General features: G+C 37.6%; 2 protein-coding genes across 3 annotated transcripts; both read right to left on the reverse strand.

Moving 5' to 3' along the window:
- Positions 1-7,237: 7,237 nt before the first annotated feature.
- Positions 7,238-11,756, reverse strand: thap1 (THAP domain containing, apoptosis associated protein 1). Of its 2 annotated transcripts, none has more exons than XM_088392708.1 (3): positions 11,530-11,756; positions 10,590-10,791; positions 7,238-8,920 (listed from the first exon to the last, which is right to left on the reverse strand). In XM_088392708.1, exons 1-3 carry the CDS (start codon positions 11,598-11,600, stop codon positions 8,522-8,524), a joined length of 672 nt encoding a protein of 223 aa, XP_088248834.1. In that variant the 5' UTR covers positions 11,601-11,756; the 3' UTR covers positions 7,238-8,521. The 2 variants fall into 2 exon arrangements, with proteins under 2 accessions (XP_088248834.1, XP_088248835.1); XM_088392709.1 differs by having other exon boundaries at positions 10,599-10,791; positions 11,530-11,753.
- Positions 11,757-12,165: 409 nt separating this feature from the next.
- LOC148390010 (uncharacterized) lies at positions 12,166-15,455 on the reverse strand. Its single transcript, XM_088391158.1, has 2 exons — positions 14,599-15,455; positions 12,166-14,466 (listed from the first exon to the last, which is right to left on the reverse strand). Exons 1-2 carry the CDS (start codon positions 15,169-15,171, stop codon positions 14,323-14,325), a joined length of 717 nt encoding a protein of 238 aa, XP_088247284.1. The 5' UTR covers positions 15,172-15,455; the 3' UTR covers positions 12,166-14,322.
- Positions 15,456-15,510: the final 55 nt, after the last annotated feature.

Here is a 15,510-nt window from a genome sequence, read left to right on the forward strand (position 1 = left end):
AAGCTTCCTGGCGCTTTATTTTCTCCCCCACTCTCTTTACACCCCATCCCCCCACAGGCATTTTGCTGCTTTTTCTGTGGAAGTAGCCGATTATTGGCAGAGAGATCAGACAGTGTTATAGATCTGATAAACGCTGCCAGGCAGATTTTAGATAATTGCCGTGTTTTTATTTATACACATCGTCATTTGTTTGCTAACCTCCACTTACTAGCAATCCTTGGCTCTGTGCTCCAGGCTGAATACTGGGAGTCCAAAGTGAAGAGAATGAAAAGTGAAGCTATGTGGTTTCTATCTGGGTCAGAGGATGAACAGATTCATCAGCATCCGATTTACATCAGCGGAGTCTGAATAGAAGAAGAGATGTGATAGAAGAAGGGATATTATGCACAATGTGTGAACATTGCTATCCCATTTAAACACACAATTTAGAATGTTAAGTGGCTTGTCAAGAAACGATGTGATGATATTATTTACACAGCATAAACAGTCATTATGACATGGAAATGAATTGGCAAATAAATTTATTTATTTACTATATAAGAAGTGAATGCATGCAGTGTATGCAACAAAACATTACATTCTGAATCTTATGTGAGCTATGACTGCTTTAAACATAAAAGCATAATGAAAGCTAAAATGAGACACATTCCCACATACGAATACAGTGATCCCTCGCTACTTCACATTTCGTTTATCGCGGCGTCACTACATCGCAGATTTTTTTTCCCAAATTAAAAAAAACATTTAAAAGTCTTTAGGACACTGTAGTATTGCTCCAAATGTTTGTTTACATTCCTTTAGAAGTCCGTTTTCGCGTGTTAGCACGATCGCAAATTAGCATCTTTCCGCTAACTCATTAGCCTGCCCAGTACTTCTTGTTGGTGACCATACTTCGCGGATTTCACTTGTCGCGGGTGGTATTTGGAACCAATTATCCGCGATAAACGAGGAATTACTGTAATTGGTAGTGGTTAGCACGTCTGCTTCACAATGAAGAGTTTCCGGGTTCGAATTTCAGTTCATGCTCGCCTAGATTTGGAGTTTGCATGCTCTCCCCATTTGTTGACTTGTCCAAACATAAGTGAAAGATTGTTTCTGATAATATGGCCTATGATTGATTTCATGTTGTAACTTTCGCTGAAGGTCAGCTGGCATAAAGGTTCCATATCACCTGTTCTCATAAAACCCAGGGATGCTTTACAAAAGTAGTGCAGTGACAGTGATGAGGGTAATTGTACATTTTTAAACATGGAATAATTCTACAAAAGTCATTGTAAAGTAAATGCTTTTTGAAAAAGATCAAGTAATTGAAGACTTTTGGAGTTCAAATATTACTTAAACAAACTAAATTGTTTGGTATATTCTTTGCCATGTACACAAAAACAAATCTTGTTTTAAAAGTATATCTGAATTCAGATTATTTTATTTTATGCAACCAGTTGATCAAATAAAAGGGTGTAAACTCAACATTTTTCAGTATTGAGAAAAAAGATAAGAATAAAATAAAATAAAAAAAACCCTCTATTTTCATGCATATTATAATAAAAAATTTTTTTAGATGTATTTTAAAGTACTATAAAATAGTGAATTTACTTTTTTACTCAAGATTTAAATGACATCATTGTTTTTACGGGCGAGTGAGAGCGGAGATGCTGGGAGCATCACGTCTACCAGGTGTTGTCTCATTCGAGCAGTCGGCCTGCAGCCTGCAGTTACGACACAATAACCTTGATGCTACACTGTCGGGATGGTAGAGCAAGGGGAGGGCAGGTGAATCAACGTATTGTGTTTTGACTAGAACAGTTCACCTGGATCAGATTCATCCCATAAAAGGTCAGTTCACCTGAGGGGAGGTCACAGAGGAGAAGTCTCCCATCTAAACTGCAGCTCAAGTGAAAAAGACCAGAGCGGAACATCTGACTTGAGGATATAATTACAGCAAAATAAAACAGCAACAGAGAAATGGCGTCTAAAGAAAAGTAACTCTTCTTGTGAAATATCTATTGTTTGTGTGTTACAGGAATAATAAATACAAAATCATAGTAAATGCAATAAAAGAGTGTATATGAAAGTTTCTTTAAATGCATTATTATGAATGTTATATGCGCTACCGGTGCTTCCATTGGGGTTTATTGTGACGGCTTAATAAACCATGACTGACAAGTGGTCAGTCCAAGGAATAAACTTTTTCCCTCACGAAATTAGATGTGACCAGCCAATGTGGGGTAAAAAAAAAATCACTGGGAAACACGTTGGAACATAATACGGGCTGTTCATTTCCGCAAGCGCAAACCTCGCGCAATTTGGAGGGAGAAAAATGTAGAATGACAATCATGTATTGTTGTCGCAATAAAAAAAAAATACAAATAAACAATTTTACTTACCATAATTTCCGGACTATAAGTCGTGTTTTTTTTCATAGTTTGGGTGGGGGGGCAACTTATACTCAGGAGCGACTTATATATGTTTTTTTTCACAAATTTTTACTTGATAATTAAGACATCACTTACTTACAAGTATAGTTGACCACTTCCCATGTTATTTTTAGTATAGTTGATCACTTCACATGATTTTATATCTTTATCTTGAACATATTCAAAACATAAAAAATAGAGAAAACATCAAATAAAGCAATTAACACTTTAAAGCACCATATCCAAGTCCACTGTCTGCTGTATATACACTTGCTCCATTTTTGCTCCTCTTATATTTATTATTATTATTTATTATTATTTGTTTATTTATCATTTATTCCACACTCTCATTTATTCATTGTTTGTGCCTTCTTGGGTTTTTTTGTGTTGCTTGTATGCATGTGTACTATCTCACCGAGGGATAGCGGGAACGTAATTTCAATCTCTTTGTGTGTCTTAGTATATGAAAAAAAAAGCAGACTTTGACTTTGATAAAACAACCAAATAAACAAAACAAAAAACTACATCTGAAAAAAATTATATTTTCAGACGAAACTGGATGAGGGCGCCCTACATTTCACCGTTGGCTGTGACTCATCAACTGGGTGGGCTTAAGAAAAATGGCACAAAAAAAGAAACTCATATTTTGCAGGTTACAAACTTCAAGTTGTAAAATATGCAGCTGAAAAGAGTAATTGAGCAGCAGAAAGAAAGTTTGGAGAACCGTGATGAACCAAGGGATTACTATTTCAAGTGACGTCAGTGGCACATAAAGGATAAACGTACCCACGTAAGGACTACCGGCATCATTAGCGGTGATTATTTCTAAGTGACACGGAGGACAAAGAGTTTGAAGGAATTAACGATTTGGAGTGACATAGAAGGTTTGAAAAACTATTATGGCTTTTACGCACGCCCGGTCCTACTCTACTGAGTCGGTGGCCGGCGCTCGGCCGAGTGGCTCTCCGCGAACGGTGCATGGGCCTCGGACATGGCCATTACGCACGCCCGGTCCTATGCCATGGAGCTCTCGTGTCTGGAAGTCCACGCCGCCACACGCTTGGAAGTTTGTTTTGTTTAATAAAGAGTCGTTTACCAAACCCACGTCTATCCTTGTACTTTGTTAACGCTACAATATAGTTATATACTAGATCTGTGGAATAAAGACGAGGCTAACGTCAGGGCGCACGCGCGGTGATGTTGACAAAGGATGAGGAATTTGATCGATGGATTTAATGGATTTAAAGTGCACGGATGGTTTGATAATATTATTGGCTTATATTATAGTTATTTGAAATATAGTTTATCTATCGTTATATGAGCCTGTGGAATATTTTGAAGTGCAAGCGCCCTCAGCCGCGCGCACCCATTGTTGACAAAGAACGATCGATGGCTTTAATGAATTGGAGTGACACCGATGATTTTATAAACGTGTTATTCATGTAATTGTTTTCTTTAATAACTCTTTATGTTATGTCAGGCCCATTCTCAGCTCTTCGTTTGTGTTTGTCACGTTAGCATACCCATCGTTTAGCCTGTTGTTGCTATTTAATGAATTGGAGTGACACCGATGGTTTTATAAACATATTATTCATGTAATAGTTGTCCTTAATCACCCTATATGTTACATCAGGCCCGTTCTCAGCTCTTTGTTTGTGTTTGTCACGTTAGCATACCTATCGTTTAGCCTGTTGTTGCTATTTAATGAATTGGAGTGACACCGATGGTTTTATAAACATGTTATTCATGTAATAGTTGTCCTTAATCACTCTATATGTTACGTCAGGCCCGTTCTCAGCTCTTTGTTTGTGTTTGTCACGTTAGCATACCTATCGTTTAGCCTGTTGTTACTATCGTTTAGCCTGTTGTTGCTCGTTCATGACTGTTTTTGGTGTGGGATTTTGTCGAATAAATTGCCCCCAAAATGCGACTTATACTCCGGAGCGACTTATATATGTTTTTTTTTTCACTTTTTGGGGCATTTTATGGCTGGTGCGACTTATACTCCGGAGCGACTTATAGTCCGGAAAATACGGTATTTATCTTTTGAAAAAATTGGCATAAGGCAGGCCTAATGCTTTAAATTTACTTGCGCATGCATATGTAAATACACCATGGCATTTTGGGAAAAAAGGTTTGTAGCATTTAGCTTAAAGTACATTTGAACGCATTTCTGGAAGTGAACAAATGTTAACTCAAAATTGGCAGCTCCACACTTCGCTAAGACATCTTTGTGACACTGAATATTAAACAAAATAAATACCTACCTACCTACCTACCTCCCTACCTACCTACCTACCTACCTACCTACCTACCTACCTACCTACCTACCTACCTACCTACCTACCTACCTACCTAACTAACTAACTAACTAACTAACTAACTAACTAACTAATTAACTAACTAAGCGAACAAATAAGCAAATAAATAAATAAATAAATAAATTGACTTAAACATTTTCTGTCTTATTCAATCGCAACCACTGTGCCACAGCACATTAATGTCAGAATCTGTGTGCTGCCACAAATCATCCAAAGTCACTTGATTGATCAGAAGATTATTTATGGCCTAAAAATAGTCACGTGGTTCTTTATATACCTACGCCAGCAATGTGTAATGAAGAAATAATGGCAGAAGGTACAAATAACCTGAATATCTGAATAATAATACCTGTTGCAATTTATAGAACCAAACAAGTCATGGCTTCCTGCGATTATATAATTGTGTTCAACTCCAAGATTTTACACTGAGTGAAATTTGTGAAATTCATCATCATTATTTTGCATACATTTTGAAACATTTTTATTTGGTCTTGAGCTGAGGATTTTCCCAATGTAAAAACAAATGTGGATTGGGTCAATAAAGGTTTTGAAACACGGATTCACATCATTCCAATGTCTGGTACATAACCAGCTACTGAAGTACAGTTTTCATACTGGTCTTTTCATCCTCGGGAGTCAGGAAAATTAAATGATCAAAACTGAACTGTTCTGGTTGTCTTAGAATGTTTAAACTATCAGGTAACAAGCTTCATCTGTTCATATACACACAGTATTAGCTAGATAGGGCAGTTCTCGCCATCTATGTTTCGGCATGCACCTTCTTAGTGGTTGTTCGGTTTTGTCCAGTATTGTACAGTGTCTGATTGGATAAGACGTGAAACATCTTCTAAGATAACCAGAATAGTCTGTTGTGATTGATTTTGTTTCCTGAGACTGGTTCCTACCATCCATCTTACAGCAAATGTGTTTTAGACCCAGATCCTCTTTGACTGCACATCTAAAATTTTTTAAAGAAAAAGTCATTTTTATTGACTGAGAATTTTCCACGTTAACATTGTAATACCCCGATATTGGTGGCAAGACAATTTCCTCACCTAGTCTGCACCGCTGCCTGCTGTTCAAAAATGTCATTACAATTGAAGCAACAATATCTATCTATCTATCTATCTATCTATCTATCTATCTATCTATCTATCTATCTATCTATCTATCTATCTATCTATCTATCTATCTATCTATCTATCTATCTATCTATCTATCTATCTATCCACATATATACACATATATACATATATACTACATACATATATAGTATATACATATATACATACATACATACCTACATACATACATTTATACATACATATATATACATACATATATACATAGTACATACATATTTTCTTTTTTGTCATATTATATATATATATATATATATATATATATATATATATATATATATATATATATATATATATATATATATATATATATATATATATATACATATATATAATTATACAAGATAAACGAGGGATTACTGTATATATATATATAACTGGTTCCAAAAACCACTCACAATAAGTGAAATTCGTGAGGTAGGGTCACCCGCTCATCAGTACATTTAAGTGCATATTTTATTATTAGAACATTAAATTATTGTTTTAAACATGTAAATAATACATTAATAGTATTATTAACATACAGAAAATGTTTTATAAATATTGAAAATGTAAATATTATACGTGTGTGCGTGTAATATGTTAAGAAGTATGGGCAGGCTAATGAGTTAGCGGAAAGATACGAATTTGCGATCGTGCTAACACACGAAAACAGACATCTAAAGGAATGTAAACTAACATTTGGAGCAATACTACACTGTCCTAAAGGTTAGACGTATGTGATCGTTCATTTCTCTTGTGAGGAGACCCACTTACATCGTCAATGACTACTGTACCACTGTAACATATGTGTACACGAACGTGAAACAGGAAGTGGTATCGCCTGAAAACAGCCTTCAAAATAAAGCACCCTACCTCAAATCAAAGCACGACTGAATAACATAACATGGAAAATTCTTAACACATACTGTTGATGTTTTAGAACAGCTTTTATTATTATTATAACTTTTTTATAACAAGGTACAAGTGTACATACTGTAAATATGTTTTAGACCTCTTTTATTATTATAAAAAAATTCTATAACAAGGTACAACACTGTAAATATGTTTTAGAACTCTTATTATTATAACAGGTTTTTTAATAAAAAGGTACAAGTGTACGCACTGCATTTGTGTGGGCACTCCCTGCTTTCTGCTGGCGTGTGGGCAACTTTCGTGCCAAAATTCCCCAAATTAGAAGTCTTATTTAAAAAAAAAAATTAATTTGAAAAAAAAAATCCACGATGTAGTGAAATCGCAATAAACGAACCGCGATGTAGCGAGGGATTACTGTATATATATGAATACTTGAAGTACTTGTAAAAGTACCTGTAAGAGTAAAACCTATATTTAAGTTGTCACACATTTGGTGGAAACAATATCAATTCAACACTCATTTTCAATTTATTTTTTTCACAGCTCAAGGAGAGGAGCAAGATGTAATGGATGAAGCAAATTAAATGATTCTATATTTTCTAAAGTGCTGGCCCTCAAAAGGGTTTCAGGTGAGTTCATTGTCTAATCCTAGTCTTGAAAGTAAAAACCCTGCCAGAGTTTGGTTTCTGCCACAAATCAACCAATAGGTAAACGAGCTAGTAGGAAAACATACTGCTGGTCAATATTCTGTGATATTAGTGTTTTTTTCACCTACTAATTGAAGAGTCCATTTTTCACATACAAACTCTGCCAGAAAATTCAACGGGAATTGTAGGCTGACTTAAACACGTGGCATCGCTTTGGAAGAGTTGATGATGAATGTGAGATGCAGAAAATCCATGAACATGCAGTAATTTTTCCCAAATTTATGAAAGATTCATAAAAATAGATTTCAGCACCAGCAAGCAAGGAGCTGCAAGATGGCACCCAGAAAATCATGTGACCACTTACGGCAAATCCCGCATCTGGAGCAGTGTGATCTACCCTGTTAATCGCACCTTTAACCCTTGCTGGTATATCCAAAGTCAAATCATCCTATCATCATACAGATAAAAAGAAAACAAATCAAACGGTAATGTATGCAAATCCAGCAATCTTGTCTGTATCTGGGAGACGATTACGTAAAAATGTTATCTTTGAAAATGGTCAAGCAGGAGAATTCACTGTTCGCAATAAGGAAAAAATGACATTTAGTAAAACAAGACTTGGGAATATTGAATTCTTCTTCATGTTGTTCTTGATTCCTTTCTGTTAATTAGTCCCTAAATAGTCCCCAGGAGTATTAAGTTATTTTCTTTTATCGCAATACAAAATTCTCAAAAAACAAATACAGGTAGCACCAAAATCCACGCTATATTATTCAGGATAAAAGCTCATTACATTGCCAGGCACTGAATTGTTCCACTGGAGGCTTCTCACACCTATGTTGACCAGTGTTCCTGGTAATTAACACACTAAAAGGCATGTGTTACATTAAATACTACATAAGCAGACGAGAACTTGCCAAACTTTTTTGTATGTGCAAAACCGCTAGTTGCTAAGGAATGCCACTTTGACATTAACAGTCACTCAGCAACATGTTTGCAAAAGCTAAAATCGTGTGACAACAAGCCAGTCCATTTGTTCCATAATTTCTGCTGACAGCATGGAGCATCGCTGCTTTGCTCAACAGCTCCACCAACTGTTCCAAGATGTGCAGTACATTTGAGTCAACTTAAGTCTCATCCTGTTACTTGATGCCTTTGAGTGTGTGGTAGATGTGTTTCGGTAAGATGACATAACCCTCGCTGAAAGCAGTCGGTGCGTCGCGCGGTGCCCGTCCAGTCTTGCAAGAGACCCTCAGGCTCTTGAGCTGCCTCTCCTGACGGCGACACTTCTGCTGTGTTGTTTTTAGCTTCTTCCTCAGTAGTTCCAGCTGCTCCTCCAACTGCTGGATGCGCTTCTTCTGCCGTGCAGAGTCCTCCGCTGTGTAGTTATGGTCGCAAGAGACCATCACTGTGTCACTGGGGATGTCAGGTGGACTCCTTACAGGCTCGGACTCCACCTCCTCCATGACGCTGTCGGAGGTCAGAGGAAATGAGAGGGGGAAGTGGATCTCGGATGGGAAGGGATCCTCCAGACATTCTGACTGTCAGATAGAAAAAAGAAAATCTGGATTTTTGTCTTGGTGATGTAATACTTCACTTGAGAGCTCTGCAATTTCAAACACAACCTTAATTTGCTTCAATTCTTCTTTTGAACTTCACAATTTGTCCGGCCAAATTAATACTGCAGTCATTTGACAAGCTTTTGTTTGATCTTAAAGTCGGGGCAGGTGCCCAACGTGTACACATCAAAATGACAACACTTTAATTTAAACCTCAGGAAGACTTTTCCAGGTCAAGTATTTTATATGTGGTATGTTGCTCAGGCCTGCTCAAGTAGGTCCTTCAATCCCAAATATAAATTCAACTGAAAATCTCATTTGGGCTATGAACACTCCAGTGCTCTTCCTTCTTCGTCCAGGAAAGATACTTCCGGCATTGTTGCTGGTTCATGAGTAGTAGTAGTAGAAAGGAGGAATGCAAAATTAAAAGCCCAATTCCTTGATACGGTATGTCTACGCCTTTGGCCAAATGCATGGATGAATTTTGTTTCACAATCCTTGCAAGGCTAGTTGTCTTGCAACTTGCGCATCCTTTTTATCCACATTTTTTCCTTGCTTGCGCCTGGATATGGAACTCTGTCAACAGCCATCTTCATGAGCAATAACATTTGCTAGCTTGCCTTTGTTGTGGTGTGTGTCTGTCAGTGACTTTCTTCTGGACACTTATCAAGTTAGCGGTAATTAATGATCAAGGAAGCTACTGAACCAGACTTAAGGACCACTTGAAGATTCAAAACGTTTAGAGTTAATTAGCTGATTAGAATGCCAAACCATTAGTTTATAATATTGGAACTTTTTCACAATGTTGAAATTTTAGGAGATGGTGAATTCGAATTTATTATCTGCAAGCCAACAATATTACATTAACTCATTCAATCATCTTTTTTGTCATTTGTCCTCACGAGGGCCTTGGGCCTGCGAGAGCCGATGCCAGCAGGGGCAATCAAGGTACACCCTGAACTGGTTGCTAGCCAATCGCAGGGCACACAGATACAAACAACCATCCGCACTCGCACCAACAGGCAATTTGGAGTGTTCTATCGCCCTACCATGTATGTTCTTGGAATGTGGGAAGAAAGCGGAGCACGAAGAGAACATGCAAACTCCAAGCAGAAAGGCCGGAATCAAACCCTGCACCTCAGAACTATGAGGCGGACGTGCTAACCATGCCACAACAGTATAAAAAATATATATATTTCAATAGGTTCACACTTAAAGAATGAGTTTCCCTTTTTGAATCTACTAAAAATAAATAAACAAATAAATAAATAAATTACCATTGTTTCTTCATCTTAATGCTCATTTTAAATGCCTGGAACAACTAAAGGTGGACTTGTTTGGACCAATATATCAATGAGAACAAAAATAGCTCATGAGAGTTAAGTTTTTCTTGATAATGACCCAAACTACCTCATAAGTACTTACATAAATATCTAAAATAGTGTTTTGTTTGTGTCAGTTAGTCCCTTTAAATAACCTTTAAATGTCACTCACCAAGTGTTAAAATGGACAAGAAATTGAAGGAAACATGGTGGTCTTAATTTTTTTTTTTTTGCTGCTGTGTGTTTTTCATGACACCTTAGTGTACTGAAATGCACCTGCATATATAAATGAGAGAGAAGGGGGGAGGGACACTTTGAATTTTTCTAACCTGCTTTACCTTGATGTCAAGGTTAAAGTCAAAAAGCGAAGGCACGGCATTCTCCTTCAGCACGCGGTTGTTGCACTCTCTCTTGAAGCAGTCTTTAGTGAAGTGCTGTGAACAAATATTACTGTACTTGGTTGGCTTGAAATTGTTCCTCCTCATTGCTGCCACCCATTTACCACAGATGTCTGGACGTGCGAGAGGAAACCTGAATGAACAATGACAATTACACAGAATTAGGTACAACTCAACTTTGCCTTCTTTACAAAATGCTAGGAGGGAAAAGTAGGGCAGAACGTCACGGTGCAATATTAAAGGGTGTTTCTAATATTTTGTGAGTAAAAATAAAATCAGCAAATGTTCATGTTCCATTTGCTACTGCTTGACCTGTAGGTATCAAATACATTTTAACTACCACAATTTAGACATATTGTGGGTCTCCACTAACGAAAAATGTATAACTTGACGTACTGGCTTAGTGTTGACAAAATAATTTAACTATTCTCAACCATTGTTCAGTGAGATCAGCAGTTATACTGTGGGGAATTATCCAATTATGCTTTGTTGATCCAAAAACGATTGGTTACGACAAATATAGTCTATAACTCTGGTCTGTCTTTACTAACCGTTGACAAATAAGACAATGACGACATTAATTTTAGTTAAGGGAGTTGGAGGTGTTGGCTAGAAATTACAGTATTGTATTTAATTGTAGTAACCATGAAGAGTGGATGTATGAAGTCGAACAACATCATGCAGGCAAGTTGCAAGAACGACATACTGTTTATCTACACCCGCGTAAGACAAACAAGTGCATGATGTTAAAATCCATATTTATTGTGAGAAAACGATGCCGTCTGTCATTATGTCCAGTAAGTAGTTCGCAAAGCTTTTCCATGATCTTGCCTGAATAGCTAATGCTAATGCACAGTTAAAGTAAACTCACTTGTGGAAGGAGATGTCTTTATCTTTGTGATAACGGTTTTTACAGCCGTAGGCTGAGCAAGTCTGAACCATAGCTGCTGTCCCAGCAACTCTTGACACTCGGACAGCGTACCCACGATTCACAAGACAGCGTTACAGTGCCAGTTTTTCTCCGCGAGCTTCAGTGCCACTAACAATGATGGCGGCCAGAACGTGATGACGTTGTAGTCACGTGAAAACGTTTCGGGAGTACGTGATTCTCCCACATCCAATGAATTGGTTTTAAACTCAGTCATACTAAAAAAAAAAAAAAACATACTGGTACGTACAGTAAATAAAATACGGTAGTGACGTCACAAAAGGTACAACCAGCCAGCCCCCCCACTTTTTAAATATTTATTTAAACAGGCTTTACCGTTTGAATGGATTTTTTAAATTTATTTGTTGATTGTACTGACTGTAAAATGTTGTGATTTTGAATTTTATATACAGACAAGACTGTATTTGAACTATTTGAAGCATTGTCCTCACTGTTAAAAGATGCATCAATAAAATGTACACCTTTTTCAGTCAAGAGATGGACTTGATATGAAACATACAGATTTTCTTTTGAAATGCTTTACTTGATACTTTTGTTATGTGTGAGAATACTACACTGTTTTGGTCATCAACCAAAATATTTATTAATCATGAAGCTGTTTTTAGAAAGCAGACTGGTTGTCAAAGTCTTATACAGACACCACCAGAAACACACTCAGAAAACGTATACACAGCACTGATGGAACATGTGACATAATGAATAAGACACTCAAGGCCTCAAAATTTTATGACTGAAAAACATTGACGTTGCTTAAGAAACAAAAACATTTAGTCCAGTTTACCTCAAATTAATATGGCAATGTGCAGATAAATCAAAACTTAAATTTTGTACTGGTTAAATTCTAAGAAGGTAAAAAAACCTTTCATTAATTAGATAAAGTATTGGTTATTGAGTTAAGCACACGAATACATTAGCACAAATGGTGGGAGGGAGGAATTGAGGCAACAATACAAAACACACCGAAAGCACCCGGTAATAATTCTATATAATAGATGTTTAAAACAAAACCAAATAGCCAAAAGTGAAACCTTTTTAAATAAAAGGATGCAAATACATTCAGTGGCTTTTTAAATCATGGATGTGTGTCTAATCTTCCGTAAGGTCCTACAAAGTACACATGGGATTGGAATTTTCTCAAATTTTCGACAAGATAATTCTCATTAATTAATTATAATCAAAACTACTTCAAGTATCTGTGATAAGTAACATAATTTGTTGGCCTCACAGTTCAAAGCGTTTGTTGTTAAATAACTACCATTGTCAGAAAAATATATATTAAAAACAAAAGATTCAATTCAGATTGATTCAAATAAATGAAAAGTATGTTGAAAAAAGATGCATCCTTTTAAGGACAAAAAAAAGGTTGAGTCAAATGTTAAGGTATGGTTTATATGCCTGTGGAAAAATACACATGTACATTGCAGGCCTAGTCTTTTTTTTTTCTTACACAGATTAAAGGAACAAAAGACAAACATTTTGTCCAAGTCGTGTATTGAAGTGTCTTCTAATACTGCAGGTTCAACGCTCATTCTCTCACACTCACACAACTGCAGAGAAGCTCTATGATTGATTTTTTTCTGTAACATGATCATGGGCACATGATCTACACTATAGTTAGTTTCACACAGTTAAAGAACTCATTCTCTTTGTTCACACAAATGACTCATTTGGAGGTTAATAAAATGCAACACTGCAGAACATGTCTATCGGGTAGATCCTCAGAATTAGCGATGAGATCAGTTCCACTGGCAGCTGATGATTCCATAATATGAATGCTGCTTTACAGGAATTTACCTTTCAGGCAAGCTTCATCTCTTAGGTCATAGAGACAGAAAACCTGGCAAACTTTAATGTGGCCTCCACTGCATTTAGAATACATTATAATTTAAGTGCCAGGATTAAACTAAATAAGGTTGATGTATATTCAAGGAGGTTATAATGAAGAATGGCACAATGTGAGGCAGTTACGCTAAAGCATTTCCCAACCTGCATCTCATTACAAAAAGTTCAGATCTTCTTTGATTTACAATCTGAAGGAAAATAATTGAGATGTACTAAACATGAATTTTGCCAAATTCAAACGTTCGCAAAACTGAAATCCAATCTGACTGCAGTTCTGGGAATCTTGGGTGGTAAAAGCAGACACTATACAAAAAACTGTAGTTTCAGCACTAGCGGCTAAATGACAAAAAATGGTTTGCAAGAAAATGTTTATTTCACCCCAAATTAAAGTATGCAATTGATCATTTGCATAATACGTTCACTTATAATTAATTTTAAATATCTTCAACGGATAATCTTTTTACTGTCATGGGAACAAGCACCCTTTTGAGTCTTTTGAATTAGGTCAAAGGAAGAGTCGTCCCAATAGAAATAAGATTGTTCTTATTTACAGAATCAATTAAATTTGGTGTCTTGATATTAACTAGTGAAAGATTTGAAGAAAGAAAAAAAAACCCCACAAAAAAACACCAAGACCACAAACCTCTCATGCCTGTACTTTCAGAGTGCGGTAGGCCTGATTTAAAAAGAAGCAACCCACCCATGCTCTTACAGTCCCATTTCAGGATCTACTGCTATTGCAGAATGAGCCGTGTCAGGTGTGCAAGGTTCACCAAAACCTTTGTGCACTTCACTGGTCCTTATTACCAATGCCAGTTCCATTTCAAATCGAAAATAATCCCATATCTGGTACCCTTCACCACATGGCTGAAGCTATTCCTTCACCGCCTCATCCTCTTTCTGCTCCTCTTTTTCTTCCTTCTCTTCGCCGTCTTCACCTGAAACCTCAGCTTTGCCATTATTTTCATCTTCATCACCATGAGCCAAGTCATCCACTTCTTTTGATTCATCCTCAACCTGAAAAAAACAAACAACAACAAACATATTACAGTGTTTCTTAGGGTTATTTGTCCTCACTAGTAAGACAATCCAAGTCAAGTCAGGTTTACAAATGTAAATGGATACAAGGACGTTCCACAGGTGTAATACCTGTTTCACGCGGTTCCTCCTCCGACTTGGAACGCGGGCCTTCATCCTGCGCGACAGCGCCAGCAGCTTGTTGTGTCTCTGTCTCCTCTTCGCCTTCTCCTCCTCCTCTCTCCGCTTCTCATCTGCACGGTCCGAGTCCGAATCGTCCTGTCGCTGAACCCTGCACCTCTTCTTGGGCTGCACCACCCTCTTCGGCTGACTTGTAAACTCTTTCTTACCCCCATCATTGTCATCGTGGTCGTCGTCATCGTCTTCATCATCCCGCTCCTTCGCAGTGCTTGAAGACGATGTTTCGTCTCCGACCAGAAAAGAGCGCTTTCTGCGGGTCACGGAGCGGCTGTCGTCGCTGGATGTAGCTCCGGAATCACTCCTTTGCCACTCCTCCTGGTCACTGTCGTCCTCCGGGGAGCTATGGAAGTCGGACTGGGAACCGGACGACGACGAGGAGGAGAAAGAGCCCTCGTCACTGTCGTCCAGGATTGAGGCAGGAAGACCAATCTGCCTCTTCTTGGACAGGTCCGTCTTTGTTTTGCGCATCGAAGCGAACATTTTGCGCTTGTACAAGCTCTCCATGTTTGCACACGGGGCCGGAGACCAGTGACATTAAACAAAAAGACGAGAGTACCGCAGAGTTCGAACAGGCTAACCTATGACCCGCGCATCTATTTATAAGCCGATAGCTGTGCTGAAAACCACACTACATTGGAATTTTTTCAAGCTGCATAACAATTTGTCTTACGTTACTTGCAGAAAGCAGCTGTCATTTGGTATGATTTACAGCTGGATTAAGAGAGAGCGTCACATTCCCTTGCAGCTAGCACTGTTATTGTTGTGGATCGGACTTCTTCGCTGAGAAATATAGTGTTAGAGCGCCACCATGCGCAGGGTAGTCACAACACAGCAAAGATCCGT

Source organism: Syngnathus floridae, chromosome 12 (genome assembly GCF_059516105.1).
Source record: "Syngnathus floridae isolate MCC-2025c chromosome 12, RoL_Sflo_1.0, whole genome shotgun sequence".
NCBI classification, from domain to species: Eukaryota; Metazoa; Chordata; class Actinopteri; order Syngnathiformes; family Syngnathidae; genus Syngnathus; species Syngnathus floridae.

Excerpts from the sequence above, each read along its gene's own strand:
- thap1 (XM_088392708.1), bottom strand. The coding sequence starts at position 11,600 with ATGGTTCAGACTTGCTCAGCCTACGGCTGTAAAAACCGTTATCACAAA. Across the intron at positions 10,792-11,529 it reads AAAGACATCTCCTTCCACAA|GTTTCCTCTCGCACGTCCAG; the intron begins GTGAGTTTACTT and ends TTGTTCATTCAG. Across the intron at positions 8,921-10,589 it reads TTGACATCAAGGTAAAGCAG|TCAGAATGTCTGGAGGATCC; the intron begins GTTAGAAAAATT and ends TCTATCTGACAG.
- LOC148390010 (XM_088391158.1), bottom strand. The coding sequence starts at position 15,171 with ATGGAGAGCTTGTACAAGCGCAAAATGTTCGCTTCGATGCGCAAAACA. Across the intron at positions 14,467-14,598 it reads GGAGGAACCGCGTGAAACAG|GTTGAGGATGAATCAAAAGA; the intron begins GTATTACACCTG and ends TGTTTTTTTCAG.